Source organism: Cornus florida, unplaced genomic scaffold (genome assembly GCF_030987335.1).
Source record: "Cornus florida cultivar Cherokee Brave unplaced genomic scaffold, ASM3098733v1 CherokeeBrave_3.0.0_Hap2_Chr09, whole genome shotgun sequence".
Classification (NCBI taxonomy): domain Eukaryota; kingdom Viridiplantae; phylum Streptophyta; class Magnoliopsida; order Cornales; family Cornaceae; genus Cornus; species Cornus florida.
The window spans coordinates 44,742,591-44,758,112 of record NW_026775579.1 but is presented as its reverse complement, the minus strand read 5'-3'; the positions used below and the strand labels follow the sequence as shown (position 1 = coordinate 44,758,112).

The following is a 15,522-nucleotide window of genomic DNA, read 5'->3' as shown; positions in this document are numbered from 1 at the left end:
TGACATATATTTCACATGCCAGATTAGATTAAAATTCAATTAAAATCCTAGAGACATCTAGGTATGCACAGAACACAGGACAAAGGGATAGAGAGAGAATAGAACTTGCCTTAACCGTCTCTGAATTTTTCGATGAAATCTCCGACGACCGTTCCACCTCTGTTGCTCTTGGTTTTACTCACAAGCCAACCTCTGCTCCTCCTCCTCCTTGGTTCAGCCCTAGCCTAAGGCAAAACCCTAGACTTTCTCCCTTTATCTCTCTCTGTAATTCTCCCTGTAACTCTCTGTTACTCTCTCTGTTTTTCTCTCTATCAACACTGTACGTATATAGGGTTCTCAACCCTTTTTGAAGACATACTACCGTATATATATATAGGCACTAATCAAAACCCTAAGCCTAATCTTAATCCACCATAGAAAACCTAATTGAGGCCCAGTTTAGTCGGCGTGAGATAGTAAGAGACTAAACCCTATTTTTCATTACAACTAGGAATATTCCATTAATCCAATTAATTCTAATTAACCAATAAAACATTTACACAATTAAAAACTATTTAATTTAATTAAAGAAAACAAAAATACAAAGAAATAATCAGACAAGTCAATTAAATAACAATTTATCAATTAAATCAATTAAAAATACAAGTAAAGAAAACAATCTATTTAAATCCACAAATCAATTCAAACAACCCATCATTCAAATTCCACACATAGCAACATAAGCACTTAAAAATAATAAAATAAATACTGAAAACAATAAAATAAATAATAAAATTCCGATTATATCCCTTTCAAAACTAGGGGTATTACAGAAACCTACTTCGGGTCAAACAAAATCCTTAGGTCACAAGAAAAAGAATAAATCAAATAATTAAATATATAAATAAAAATTAACTAGAAAAAAGGGGGAAAAGACATGATCATCACAATTTTATAGCATTTAAATGATCACAAATTAATCTTGTAATGTTTCCAAATTTCAGCATTTTTTTAATTTTTTCAGAATTTTGTTGACGCAAGGGTATTTTCGTCCTTTCACATTTTGCGTGCGGGAATTTAGTTGAGCTCACGTGCATTTGGTGTATTTTAATTTATGTGGATTAAGTGGTATTTGTTGGTGGTGTAGTGTATTTGTGTGGTGTAAATTTTAAGGCAAAAGAAAAAGAGAAGAGAAAAGAAATTGGGTGGTGGGACCCACCACTATGCGCAAGTGGTCTAGAGACCACCTCACTTTTCTCACTTCCTCTCTCTCTCTCCGCGTAATTCTCTCCCTCTCTTCTTCTTCTCTTCATTTTCTTCTCATTTAGTTTCAAGCTTTGAGATTTGATTTCTCTCTCGATCTTTGTCGGATTAAGGTGCCGTTTGAGGCAAAACGAAGCTCACGGCGAGCTCTACGCACTAGTACCAGAAATTTCAGATTTGGTGTACCCTTTGGAGTTCGAAATTTAGGACCCATTTTTAAGGGTTTTGGTGCAAACTTGAGGTAAGGGCTCTTAATCCACAACTTTCTTGCTCCTAGATGAATTATATCTTCTAAATTGTTGCAATAAATGTTTATTGGTACTAGTTATAGGTTAAAGAAATTTGAGCATGTATATGTGATTATGTGAGAATGTGTATTAAATGTTTTATATGGAAAACATGTCTATGTGATGATTTATATATGTTTCTTATGCTAGATGTGGTGTTGTATTAAAGCATGTTGAATTGCTTGAGAATCTATGCTTTACTTATTTTAAGTGAGTTTTGAAATGATAATTATAATCATGATATTGATACACTCATGCACTTACATTGAGCATGAATTGGGAGAATTTGTTTTGGAACAAAAATGGGAGTTTTGGGAGAAGGGTTTTGGAAAAACCCGGTCGCTGCGGGGTTACCAACGGGCTGGAGGTTAATATAGCCTAGAGGGGACTAGGGAATCGCCCTAGCGTGGTTGAACTAGCTGGGCCCCATAATGACACCGCGGGGTTACCAAGGGTCAGGGACACTAGCTAATCCTCCTCTCGTGTCGCGGCGGGGTTACTAAAGGGCGGGCTGTATTAACAGTTTGAAAGTATGGTTTTGAGAAATGAAAATGGGGTGCGACACTTGCATGTATTTGCATTCCTTGTCATTGCATTCTTTGTAATTTAGTTGGTTGAAACGTTGTGCTACCCTAACATTGCATGACTCCCCATTTCCTATTGGCCTATTCTTTATTTGGATTCACAAGGATACAAGATGTGTGTCTTAAGTGTCACCTGCTGAGCTTTATGGTCACCCTACTATATATATGTCTTTTTTCAGGTTTTGGGAAAGAACCGATAGACGACAATCCACCTCAAGCTTGAGAGACACAAGAAGATTGTTTTTGTTACTTTTGCACCTAGGCCAATCATTTGTGTAGGTATAGTTTTGAGAATGTAAACAAAGTTGTATATATGTTTATAGCCTTGTAAATTGAGAAAGGAACTCACTTTTGTTAATGTAAATGAAAATATTGAAAGTATAGTGTTTATACATAATTCTATGTAATTTGATCAATGATGTTGTAATGTGAGCACGGGTTAATTTGTTCGTTTCTAATCACAGCACGACTCACGATAGATGATTTTTATTGAGTTTGAATCATTTCCAAGTATTCTTTTCAGTTTCCCCTCTATTCTCTGAGCAAAGCAGGTCAGCCTCAGATTCAAGTCCCGGGATCTCCATTTCGGTCGACCGAAATGGTGCATCGGTCCACTAAAATAGAATTCTTCACTCTCAGGATCTCACTTCGGTCAACCAAAATGAGGTTCGGTCAACTGAAGCAATTTTTGCTGCTCTCGGTATCTACCCTTTGGTCGACCGAAATAGAATTTCGAATGACCGAAGCTCCACTTCGGTCAACCGAAATGAAGCTGAATGTTGTTGCTCCATTCTTCTCTTCGGGTATTTATCACTTCGTACGTTCTAAGCATCCATGATCTTATTTAGAAGTTTAATTTTAGTGAAATAATGACATTTCAACTCTCGAAATGATAGGTTTAGCGTCGACGACCCCGGGTTCGAGTAAGGACTCGTGTAACGGTTCGGGCCTCCGGGTTCAGGTGATTACAAATCTAAACAATACCATTTACATAGGTCATCAAAATATTGCATGGAAATATAATACAATGCATAATCGCCCCCAAACTTGGTCTCTACCGACCCTAACTCACATAAAAAATTGCTAACCGACTTTACCAAGGCAAGATTAATAAACTATCCCTGGTTCCAAATCAGGTAACCATTTGGGGCCTAGTAATTAAGTTTACACGTCCTAAACCGGCACGTGCTCCCTCTGGTCGAATTAGCACCGGACTCGCGAAATCTGATTTATTGTACAAAATCCATTTCATACCCTTTCTCATTTCCCTTTCCTACCATGCCATGCATATGCATCAATCTCATCAATTTCATTTCAATTTTACTAAGATAGCAACAATGACATGAATATGGCATTCTCTAGTAAATCAACTTAACATGGCATTTCATAGAAATTAAATACAATAATAGCATTTTCTACAATAGAGTCACAAGCATGACATCCTCATTTGATTCAATCACAAGCATCCTCCTCATCAAAATCATATCATCACAAGTCATGCTAACATTCATTATTTAAGTACTTTGCACAAAAGCCATGTTATACACAATTTTAGCATGAAAAGAAATACATCTTTGCACCACACACTAGCCTGCTTTCTTTAATTCAAAATGCCATCATTTTAACTCAAAAATTTACATACAAAAGAGTATTCAAAAGAACTCAAGTAGATATGTTCAATGAAAGGCAAAGTTTAGAGTATTAGAAATCCCTACCTCAAGTGTGCTAGCCAAACAAGCCCTTAGGCCAACCCCTAATAAATTCCCCAAACCATAACATCAACGGTCTCAAATGAAATCTCTCTCCAAGCTCTTTAACTTCTCCTTCTCAGCCTTCATCAAAATCTTACTCCAACCTCTCTAAAATCAAGCTTGAAGCATTGTAGTATATAGATGTATATAGATATGGAGAGAGAAAGAGAAGAGATAGAGAACAAAACTGCTTGGCCGAAATGGGAAGAGGAAAGAGGGGTTGGTTTGGTCTTGCAAATGACCTCATGGTCGTAAGTGTGCCACTTGTCAACCTCTTAATGATCCTAGCTTTTTACTAAGTTACTCATTTGCCCTTACTTAACCAATGCAATGCCATCCATATACCCAAAATATCTTCTCAATGTATAGATATATGTATATGTATATGTGTGTGAATAGATCACAATGCCCCTCATTGCAATGGCAAAACCGGGAGAAGTTCCCGAGGCCAAAAATCGTCTTGACTTCTGAAAATATTCCAAAAATGATCTCGTCAATTCTAATTGGACTGAAATAATTAAAGATATATTTCTAAAACTCTCAGATTGACAAATGCCCTAAATGGCCCTCGGGACCCATAAAAAAAAATTCAAAAAAAAAAAAAATCAGAAGAATCTGGGACAATACAAACTCGGTCCTCATAGAGGGTAGAGAAGAGAAGAGGAAAAATGTGAGAGTGAAAGAAGAAAAGTGAAGAGAGAATTGAAGGTGCAAAGAGCGCTTTAAGGATGCCTTGAGGATGATCAGTAGAGTGATGTAGTCTCATAGAAATGTGAGTATATGGGGGTAGAGATGATGTTATGTGGTAAACACCGATAGCGAGCGGAGGTCTCATGGAGTGGTAGATCGTGGAAGGCTTGGGTATTTGACACCATGCCTTAGTATTGAGATTGTGTGGACATGATCTATTGTTCGAAATATCTACCGATATAATAGTGAGTGTGTGTTATTTACCGTTGTAATTTCTCTTCCGCATGTAATAATGAATGGTGAAATCTCTTCTCTATGTGGACATAGGCCAGGTGGGGCTGAACCATGTTAAATATTGTGTGTATTTGCATGCATGTTTGTATCTTTTGTATTCTGTGTGGTGTTTAGATCTCCATTTTGTTTGTGTTGCTTCCGTTGTACTGAATGAAGGAGGGATTAATTCCTAACTGTAATCATTGTGGATAATCAATCAATCACAAAAATTGGGCAAGTTAACCGATTCACCCCATGCAGGCCATTTAGAGTACTAATAACAAGTTATTCAACAGAACAGCTTTGACACCGCGCTACACACAAATAATTTGAATTTTTCAAGTGATATGAGAATGAAACTGCTATACTATATTGCATTTTTCTTGTTACGCCCATCCTTGTGGCAATAGGTTACTCTTGATTAATATGTACAACAAGAAATATTACATGCAAAAAAAAAAAAGTTACGAACTTTGAAAGATTATTGAGGGTCAATAATGCAACTATATCTCATATTGATCTATTAGTCCGATTTGCTAATAAAGAAAAGAGGAGACTATCGCCCATCATCTAGTGCCACTATAATCTGGTCCCTTATGCTATCATACCCAATAGTTGTACTTGTAGTACAACCATTATGGCCATCAACACCAACTTTGTAGCCGTTTGAAGGTAGACTGTGAATAAGCAATTGTTCAGTCTCTTCAGTATACAAATCTACTTCAATCAATGGATGCCTCTCCATCATTCGGATAATTCCCTCTAGCTCCGTTGCGACTTCCTTCATGGTAGGCCTATCCTCTCCATTTACCCTTAAGCACCTCTTTGCCAGCTTAGCAACTTCTTTGAGCTCATCAAAACTTCCATCATTCAACATTCTTTTGTCAAGAATATGAAACAAGCGATCCTCTTTCATCGAAGAAACAAAGTACATTGCTAGGTTCCTATCTTTCTCTTGCCTGTCAAAAGAAATGGCCTTCTCTCCAGTAAGTAGCTCAGCAAGGACAACTCCAAAGCTATATACATCGCTCTTCTCAGTCAATTGGCTTGAATGGAAGTACTCTGGATCCAAATATCCAAACGTCCCTTGCACCAACGTGGTAAGTTGAGTATGACCCAAAGGGACCAACCTTGAAGCTCCAAAGTCGGACACTTTTGCAGCATAAGTATTGTCGAGTAGTATGTTGGTACTCTTAATATCTCTATGAATGATTGCAGGCGAAGTTGCTGAGTGCAAGTATGCAAGTGCTCCAGCAGCTTCGGCTGCTATCTTCAAACGGATTTCCCATGAAACTAAGGTGGCGCGGTCTTCATTGTGAATATGGTCAGACAGTGTTCCATTTGTGATGAACTCGTAAACTAGTAACGGGACTTCTGTCTCTAAACAACAACCTAAAAGCTTCACCACATTCCGATGGTTGATTTGGGAAAGAACAACCACCTCATTGATGAATTGTTCAATCTGCGTTTGATCACTTACTTTGGATTTCTTGATTGCAACAATTCTATCATCTGATAAGACCCCTTTGTAAACTGTTCCAAAGCCACCTTGACCTATTATTCTAGTTTCTTCGTAGTTGTTGGTAGCCTTTTTTAGGTCTTCCGCAGTAAAGATTCTAGCTGTTTCGACTGAACCTTCATGTTTTGAGAGTTGTTGTTGAAGCATTATTCCACCATTTTGCTGGAAGAACTTTTCTCTGAGTTTGATGAGATTTCTTTTCCTGAGTATCCAATATACCCAACCACTGCCCACTACAAGTGCAAGAAGGCCTGTGCTTATACCTGAATTTAACATGAATGAAAAGTCACTACCAATTCAATCCATTGTCATAGGGGGAAAAACATTACTAAGAAATATCAATCCAAAATATAACAAATGTAGGTTTAAAATTTTAATAAATATGACCGAGTTTAGAAAGCAGGATTTCAATTCTGAATTGTGTTGGTTCTTGAAGAATTTTTATTTTGTTTTTTTCTTCTTTCATACAAAACTCACACACCCATATGTCGATCCCTCTTTTTCCACTTCAAGGGGTAGAGACACCATTAGGCTAGATCTGGGGAATGATAATCTCAGTACTTGGTAGTTTATTATGGGTGTTTCAATTATAAATAATTACACTTGAAAATACAGAAGAAATCAAGTAATTTTAGTCTTTTTTCAATTTTAATAATATTATTATTTATTTATTTATTTGTTGTTTGGATGCCAGGATGACTACGAAAACAGAATAGGAAAAATCAGCCTAAAATCTAAATAACATATGTGATTTTGCTTCAGAGATTGATTTTAAACCTCAGTGGACAATTAATAGGATTCCACTTTAATTTGACAATAACATATGAAGAAAAGTTAGGTGAATGATTATGGCCAAGAAACCCATTCTGAAAAATAAACGCCCATATTCTTGAAATTTTCATTCCATGTACTTCACAAAAGCTATTGATGAATATCGGTTACGTTTGTTGACCAAACATCGGAAGTCTAATGTGATTTTTCCTCCTAATAGTACCAAAAATAATATACAAGCTAAACACCAAGTTGCTCAATATGCGTTAACTCGGTCAACATTTTGAATATAAATGTTCTCACCTACATTTAGAATAGAGGATTTGAATGTGTTTAATGGTAGAGTAGGGTTGTTCTAAGAGATCTGACACCACATACATAAACAAAATAAATAAATAAATAATTTCTTTAACAATTCGATCAAAACTATTCAGTCTAGGATCAGGCTCATTAGGATGTTATTATATTTTAACCTTTTAACAATAATTTTTAAATATGGTTGACATTTCTTGTGCATATGATAGAGGAAGTTGTTAACAAGTTACTATCTATCCTTGTTTAATTATCAAAGTCAAAGAAAGATGAAATTACAAGGAACTAAACGTATAATTATAGTTTCTTGCTTACGTTATGCAGAAGATGAACTTGACAATAACCGAGTGATATACAAAAATAAAAAATCACTCGTAAATAAACATATCAAAAACTTACCTAAAGCAATATGAATCAAGGTAGATCCTTCAGATTGATCTTCGGGATAGCATCCTGTTCCGTTTTTTGTTCCATCGCCTTGGTACCCTTTTAGGCAACCACATGAAAAAGTCCCAGGCAAATTCGTGCATGTGCCGTATGTTCCGTTGCAGGGTTTTGAAGTTTCACATTCATTGATATCTGAAAATAAAAAATAAAAAATGGTGGGCTTGCATTTGGTACACAAGAACAAATTTCAGACTAACCGAGAAAAAAGAAGAAAGAGCACGAGAACAACAAATTACATGCTCAAAAACAAATTTCATGTTCAACCAACAAAGATATATTTAAGATGAAATATTCCTACATATATACTAAACCAATGTATATATGTTACCTTGGCAACCATCAATGAGATAAGGGTTCCCTTGATAACCTGATGTGCAACTGCAACGATACCCAGGTCCGTTGGTTGAATTGAGGCATTGGCTATTAAGGGCTTGACAAGCATAGGTTGATGAGTTTTTCATAGCTTCTTCACATGTCTCATTTCCAACAGCCCAATCAAGCACCACAGGGAAAGTCTCTCGCTTTTGCAAATCCTTCAGATCCAAAGATGAGAACCTAAAAGCGGCTTCTTCGACTACGAAAGCATAACCACACGGATTAAAATCTCTTACAAGAGAATGATTCTTCAAGCTCGTGACAGCCATTTCAAAATCCTTGACTCCCTGCGGGATTGCAGTCTGGCAGCATCCGACACCCGCGCATGACCCGTTCGTCACACTCCCTACATGATCACACAGTGACAAACACCCAGTTGTGTAGTTCTCCCCCACAGTACCTACAACAACAGCCACTGTGTCACACCCAACCGCCGTAAACTTGTTCAGTGTGGTGGAGATGAAAAAATATCTCAGCTGAAGGAACGCCGTCTGTGCTTCTGGCAAACCAGTCTGGTTGTAGCAGTCTTGTGCTGTGTAAGACGAGACGTGTATTAGGCCATCGAGTGATACGTTAAGTACATGTATGTTGCTTAGCTCCAGAAATGGTTGGGGAGGGTTGAAATGTGTTTCGTTACAAGTGATGAGGAAGGAGGGGTCGAGGTAACAATCAGGGGTTGTGCCGAACGGGAAGGGGATGCTAAGGTTTCCGCAAGTGGTGGCGCAGCCTGGCTTGGTCTGAGATGCTGCCGTTGAAGGTGTTGCTGATAAAATTGTTCCAACCATAGTGAGTTGCACAAACAATATTGCAAAACCCATGTGCAATTAATTTGATGAAACTCTCTCTCTTTAATTATAGGGCTTGAATTGGTTTCACTTTTGTAGGGACAGATCAATTCTAATATGTTCCACATTTATGGAGACTTGGTCTTGGCATCTAGACTCCAAAGTGAAAACCATCACAATTGTCTTTTCTTTTTTTTTTTTTTTTTAATTTTGAAAAGTAAATAAATATTATTATTAATAAACTTTGAAAGGAACATAGTTAGCCCAGGTTAATCAAAATACAAGCCCAAAGGCAGCCCCTGAGGAGCAACAGAAATAACGAAAGCCCAAGCAGGACGCAACACAAAGCTGTGAACATAGAGAAGAAAACTCTCCCAACAGAAACTAAATAGTGTCTGGAGGCTTTGCCAGAGGACGGATAACGGAGGCTGGTAGCTCCCACTCTTCCATGATACTCCTGGAACTCGGCGGATAGGATTTGTAGCAGAATGAATTAATTGTGTTCGAATTAATTTGACTATTTTTAATTAAAAGTCTTTCTTTATATGACAAAGTATTGGTTTGGCAAATGTTGAGTCATATATAATGACAGACCACATAAACTATGAATATTTTCTATTACGGATTACCAAGTCAATTTCCAAAAACTTGTGTCAACCGGGCTCAAACAAATAAATAAATTAATAGGACCTTTGAATAAGAAAAGTTGATTGATTTGCTTACTTCACATTAGGATGGTTAGTTGTTTTATATTTTGTTTTTTAGTTAAAGTGGTTAGTTGTTTTATAACCTCAAAAAAAAACATTATGAATTTATTACACTAGTAGGACACTGATGGACACATCTACCAATATTCTAGAGTTCAAATAGGGGTAGTTAATATCTAGCTCACATACTACTAAAGATAGAACTGTAAATGAATCAAATATTTGACGAAACGTTCAAGCCCGGCTCATTAAGAGAGCTAAGTTTGTTCAATAAACTAATCTCAGATAAAATTTTTAAACACATACTAATAAACGAACCAATCTTAAACAATCTCTAACTTAGTTGTATGTTCACGAAAGTGTTTGTAAACGGACTTGTTAATAAACTAGTTAGGGCTAGAGAAGATTATAAAAATAATTTTATATTTTTATGCTATGAAGACTTAGCCAACATATAATAGGCCCATTAAATATTTAGTTTTTCTTTTTAATTTTAAATGTAAAATTCAACCAAACCCAATCTATTTTCATCATTCATTCATTTTAAAACAAAAATCATGTGCATTTATCTGATACAACCCACCCCCACGTTTTATTAAAGTCTCTCACTAATATCATTTTCACTTTTTGTAAAACAATCATTAACCCTAGCCGTAGCGGCAACGCCCTCAACGGTTTACCAAGGAACACCAGACTCCATAAAGACTGCAACCACTTGATGTATTTTATCATCTAATCTTAGCCCCTCACTTTCTCTTTTCTTATCTTACCTCTCTATTTTCAGTCATGAGTAGTAGTCCATCATGGTGAAGACTGAAGATCTATAAATAGGTTTCAACGATGATGTCTTAAGATCGGTGCATAGGATTCGATGATGATTTTTGGTATATACATGGAGAATGTTTATGTGGATTACAGGTAAATGACTCGAGCTCTATTCAAGCCGTGCTTGAGCTCGTCAAACAGCGTCGAGCCCAGCTTGATTATGGCTCAGAGCCAGGCTCGAACAAGCTAGAACATGAGTAGGATTTGCCGAGCAGAGCCTGAACACTGCAAAACTCGGTTCAGCCCTAACTAAAGCACTCGGGTGCTCTACCCTCTATTCTCTTATATAAAATTACAAAAACATCCTCACACAATGTTTGGTTCCTAATTTTTTAATCTCATAAGTGTCCTTTTTTATTTACACACTCTCTCTGTCACACATTTTCCTTCTATAAACTACTACTAAGATAGAACACACAGAATTAGAGATGCATACGGTCTGGTTCGGTATGGTTTTTGGTGAAACCGGAATCGTTTCCAATGATTCATAGAAATTGAATCCACTGATTCATAGAAATTGAAACTAGAACCGAAATCGTTGCAACATGGAACCAGTTCCACGGTTCCAATTCCCTTTTTTATTTTTAGCAATACCTTGACCGTGCTAAGATGAAATAGACAAAACAATCATGGCCATTAAGCAAAAAACAAAAATAATACAACCCAAATAATCATATATAAATATATAGATAAGTGCAATAAGATCCGGATATTGTATCATTAATATGTCACATGCAAGTTTGTAACATAACAAAAACTATTATAACTTAGGTGAGCTAAAATACCAAGTCTTGGGAGTATCTGTTACCCTTTTACACATCACCAGCACATGAACATGAGAGCTAGGTGGTGACTACTAAAATCGTGATCGTTGACTTTCCAGTTTCCATGCGATGGCTTGCTCCTAAGATGCCGGCCTATCCATTCGTTGTACATTTTGATATATAATGTAGTACATGAAAACATACCTATATATATATATTTATTATATTACGATTTTGATTTTTAATTGACATGTTTTACATGAATATTCTTCCAATAAGATTACAACAGCATATAATCGAAGTATTTTAAAAAGTTTACCGTCAAACAAACATCAACAGGTATATATATTAGTAAGTATATAATAATAAAAATATATAATTATTAGTATGATTCTGGTTCCTAACTGTTCCGGTTCCATAGTCTGGAACCGGAACCGGATCTTAACGGTTCCAAAAATTTGGAGCTGGAATCGAAGTACCGGTTTCGATTCTTATTTCTAACGGTTTTACTGGTTCTTTGTGCACCCCTTACTATTATAACTTAATAGAGCTAAAATACCTAGTCTGGGGGGTATCTGTTACCCTTTTACACAAAAGACCAGCTCATGAACATGAAAGCTAGGGAGTGAGTAGAATCGTCGTCCTTGAGAACTTTCCATGCAATGGCTTGCTCGTAAGACACCGGCCTGTTATTCATAATGTATTTTGATATATAATATAGTACGTGAAAACATAAATTTATTATATATATATATATATATATATATATATATATATATATATATATTACGATTTTGATTTTTAATGGAGAGGTTTTACATGAATATTCTTTTAATAGGATTACTGCAACATATAATCAGAGTATTTTAAAAAATTTACAACCAAACAAGCATCAATAGGTCTATATATTAATAATTATATAACTAAAAATAATAATATATATAATATAATTATTATTAATAATTATATTATTACTTTGAGTTTCTATTTTTATGGCACTCTACTAACATTAATCTTTAGACAAAAATACCCTTTTAAGTTATCTAATCTTTCTTCTTCTCTCCTCTTTTAATCGAGGATGTGTGGTTATGTGAATAGATTTTGAAAAAGGAAAAAAGTATAGATAGGATAATTCATTTACAAGAGATGGATGGATTCGGAAAAAAATAAATAAATAAATAAAAAGAGCGAGAAAAAAAAAAATCCAAAAAGAATAAAAAGAAAGGTAAAAACAAAAGAAGAAAAAATTGATTATATATTTTTTCCTTTTTTGTTTTTTCCTAAATATATATATATATATATATATGTTTCTTGTTGTTTTTATTTTTTATTTTTACAACTATCCTTGTATAAAAGGATTTAAAAAAAAAAGAAAAAATAAAAAGAAAAGGAAATAATTCATTCACCAAAAAAGAAATATATATATATATATATAAACAATTTTGTATATATATATTTTTAAATCTCATAATCTATCTTGTTCTTTTTTCTTCTTTTTGTTTAAATTTTGTTCTATCTCTTTTTCTTTTTTTTAAAAAAATGTCTTAGAATCCATTTCTTGTGAATGGATTATCCTATCTAATTTTTTTTTTTTCCTTTTTCAACATCCATTCACATCACATTAGTTATTATTATTATTGTTATTATTATTATTATTATATATATACATCCGCACACATCCCCACATAAATCGATTAAAAGAGGAGATAAGAAGAAAGGCATAATTTAAAAGGATATTTTTGTCTAAAAAGTAATGTTAGCAGGGTCCCATAAAAATAAAAAACTCAAAGTAATTAATGCATTTAAAACTAACCAATCCTAACTGCGACTGTGAATTGACTGTCGCTTGCGCGACTGCAATTAGCACTCTTCTTGTTTGGATACAGTTCAGAAAGAGTGATGACGTTTATATTGGAAATACAATGTAGTAATTGTGTAATTTATTTATTTATATTTTTTTAAAAGTTCAATTTTAAAACATCAAATGGGTAAATAAAATTGTAATATGAAGTTTTTAAACAGGAAAAGAATACCCATAATGCTATAAATCCCAAACCAATGTATATATTCCTACATATATACTAAACCAATGTATATATGTTACCTTTGCAACCATCAATGAGATAAGGGTTCCCTTGATAACCTGATGTGCAACTGCAACGATACCCAGGTCCGTTGGTTGAATTGAGGCATTGGCTATTAAGGGCTTGACAAGCATAGGTTGATGAGTTTTTCATAGCTTCTTCACATGTCTCATTTCCAACAGCCCAATCAAGCACCACAGGGAAAGTCTCTCGCTTTTGCAAATCCTTCAGATCCAAAGATGAGAAGCTAAAAGCGGCTTCTTCGACTACGAAAGCATAACCACTCGGATTAAAATCTCTTACAAGAGAATGATTCTTCAAGCTCGTGACAGCCATTTCAAAATCCTTGACTCCCTGCGGGATTGCAGTCTGGCAGCATCCGACACCCGCGCATGACCCGTTCGTCACACTCCCTACATGATCACACAGTGACAAACACCCAGTTGTGTAGTTCTCCCCCACAGTACCTACAACAACAGCCACTGTGTCACACCCAACCGCCGTAAACTTGTTCAGTGTGGTGGAGATGAAAAAATATCTCAGCTGAAGGAACGCCGTCTGTGCTTCTGGCAAACCAGTCTGGTTGTAGCAGTCTTGTGCTGTGTAAGACGAGACGTGTATTAGGCCATCGAGTGATACGTTAAGTACATGTATGTTGCTTAGCTCCAGAAATGGTTGGGGAGGGTTGAAATGTGTTTCGTTACAAGTGATGAGGAAGGAGGGGTCCAGGTAACAATCAGGGGTTGTGCCGAACGGGAAGGGGATGCTAAGGTTTCCGCAAGTGGTGGCGCAGCCTGGCTTGGTCTGAGATGCTGCCGTTGAAGGTGTTGCTGATAAAATTGTTCCAACCATAGTGAGTTGCACAAACAATATTGCGAAACCCATGTGCAATTAATTTGATGAAACTCTCCCTCTTTAATTATAGGGCTTGAATTGGTTTCACTTTTGTAGGGACAGATCAATTCTAATATGTTCCACATTTATGCAGACTTGGTCTTGGCATCTAGACTCCAAAGTGAAAACCATCACAATTGTCTTTTTTTTTTTCTGTTTTTTCGAAAAGTAAATAAATATTATTATTAATAAACTTTGAAAGGAACATAGTTAGCCCAGGTTAATCAAAATAAAAGCTCAAAGGCAGCCCCCGAGGAGCAGGACGCAACACAAAGCTGTGAACATAGAGAAGAAAACTCTCCCAACAGAAACTAAATAGTGTCTGGAGGCTTTGCCAGAGGACGGATAACGGAGGCTGGTAGCTCCCACTCTTCAATGATACTCCTGGAACTCGGCGGATAGGATTTGTAGCAGAATGAATTAATTGTGTTCGAATTAATTTGACTATTTTTAATTAAAAGTCTTTCTTTATATGACAAAGTATTGGTTTGGCAAATGTTGAGTCATATATAATGACAGAACACATAAACTATGAATATTTTCTATTACGGATTACCAAGTCAATTTCCAAAAACTTGTGTCAACCGGGCTCAAATAAATAAATAAATAAAAAGGACCTTTGAATAAGAAAAGTTGATTTGCTTACTTCACATTAGGATGGTTAGTTGTTTTATATTTTGTTTTTTAGTTAAAGTGGTTAGTAGTTTTATAACCTCAAAAAAAAACATTATGAATTTATTACACTAGTAGGACACTGATGGACACATCTACCAATATTCTGGAGTTCAAATACGGGTGGTTAATATCTAGCTCACATACTACTAAAGATAGAACTGTAAATGAATCAAATATTTGACGAAATGTTCAAGCCCGGCCCACTAAGAGAGCTAAGTTTGTTTAATAAACTAATCTCAGATAAGATTTTTAAACACATCTAATAAACGAACCAATCTTAAACAATCTCTAACTTAGTTGTATGTTCACGAAAGTGTTTGTAAACGGACTTGTTAATAAACAAGTTAGGGCTAGAGAAGATTATAAAAATAATTATATATTTTTATGCTATGAAAGACTTAGCCAACATATAATAGGCCCATTAAATATTTAGTTTTTCTTTTTAATTTTAAATATAAAATTCAACCAAACCCAATCTATTTTCATCATTCATTCATTTTAAAACAAAAATCATGTGCATTTATCTGATACAACCCA

General features: G+C 35.4%; 2 protein-coding genes across 2 annotated transcripts; both read right to left on the bottom strand.

Moving 5' to 3' along the window:
- Positions 1–5,177: 5,177 nt before the first annotated feature.
- Positions 5,178–9,363, bottom strand: LOC132273786 (putative wall-associated receptor kinase-like 16). The gene is made up of 3 exons (XM_059774843.1): positions 8,205–9,363; positions 7,829–8,008; positions 5,178–6,609 (listed from the first exon to the last, which is right to left on the bottom strand). Exons 1-3 carry the CDS (start codon positions 9,067–9,069, stop codon positions 5,384–5,386), a joined length of 2,271 nt encoding a protein of 756 aa, XP_059630826.1. The 5' UTR covers positions 9,070–9,363; the 3' UTR covers positions 5,178–5,383.
- Positions 9,364–13,413: 4,050 nt separating this feature from the next.
- On the bottom strand, positions 13,414–14,301 carry LOC132272555 (wall-associated receptor kinase 2-like). Its single transcript, XM_059773681.1, has one exon. It carries the CDS (start codon positions 14,299–14,301, stop codon positions 13,414–13,416), a length of 888 nt encoding a protein of 295 aa, XP_059629664.1.
- Positions 14,302–15,522: the final 1,221 nt, after the last annotated feature.

Coding starts and splice junctions, on each gene's coding strand:
- LOC132272555 (XM_059773681.1), bottom strand. CDS start 14,301: ATGGGTTTCGCAATATTGTTTGTGCAACTCACTATGGTTGGAACAATT.
- LOC132273786 (XM_059774843.1), bottom strand. CDS start 9,069: ATGGGTTTTGCAATATTGTTTGTGCAACTCACTATGGTTGGAACAATT. Junction 8,009..8,204: donor TCTCATTGATGGTTGCCAAG/GTAACATATATA, acceptor TTTTATTTTCAG/ATATCAATGAATGTGAAACT. Junction 6,610..7,828: donor CTTGATTCATATTGCTTTAG/GTAAGTTTTTGA, acceptor TGTTAAATTCAG/GTATAAGCACAGGCCTTCTT.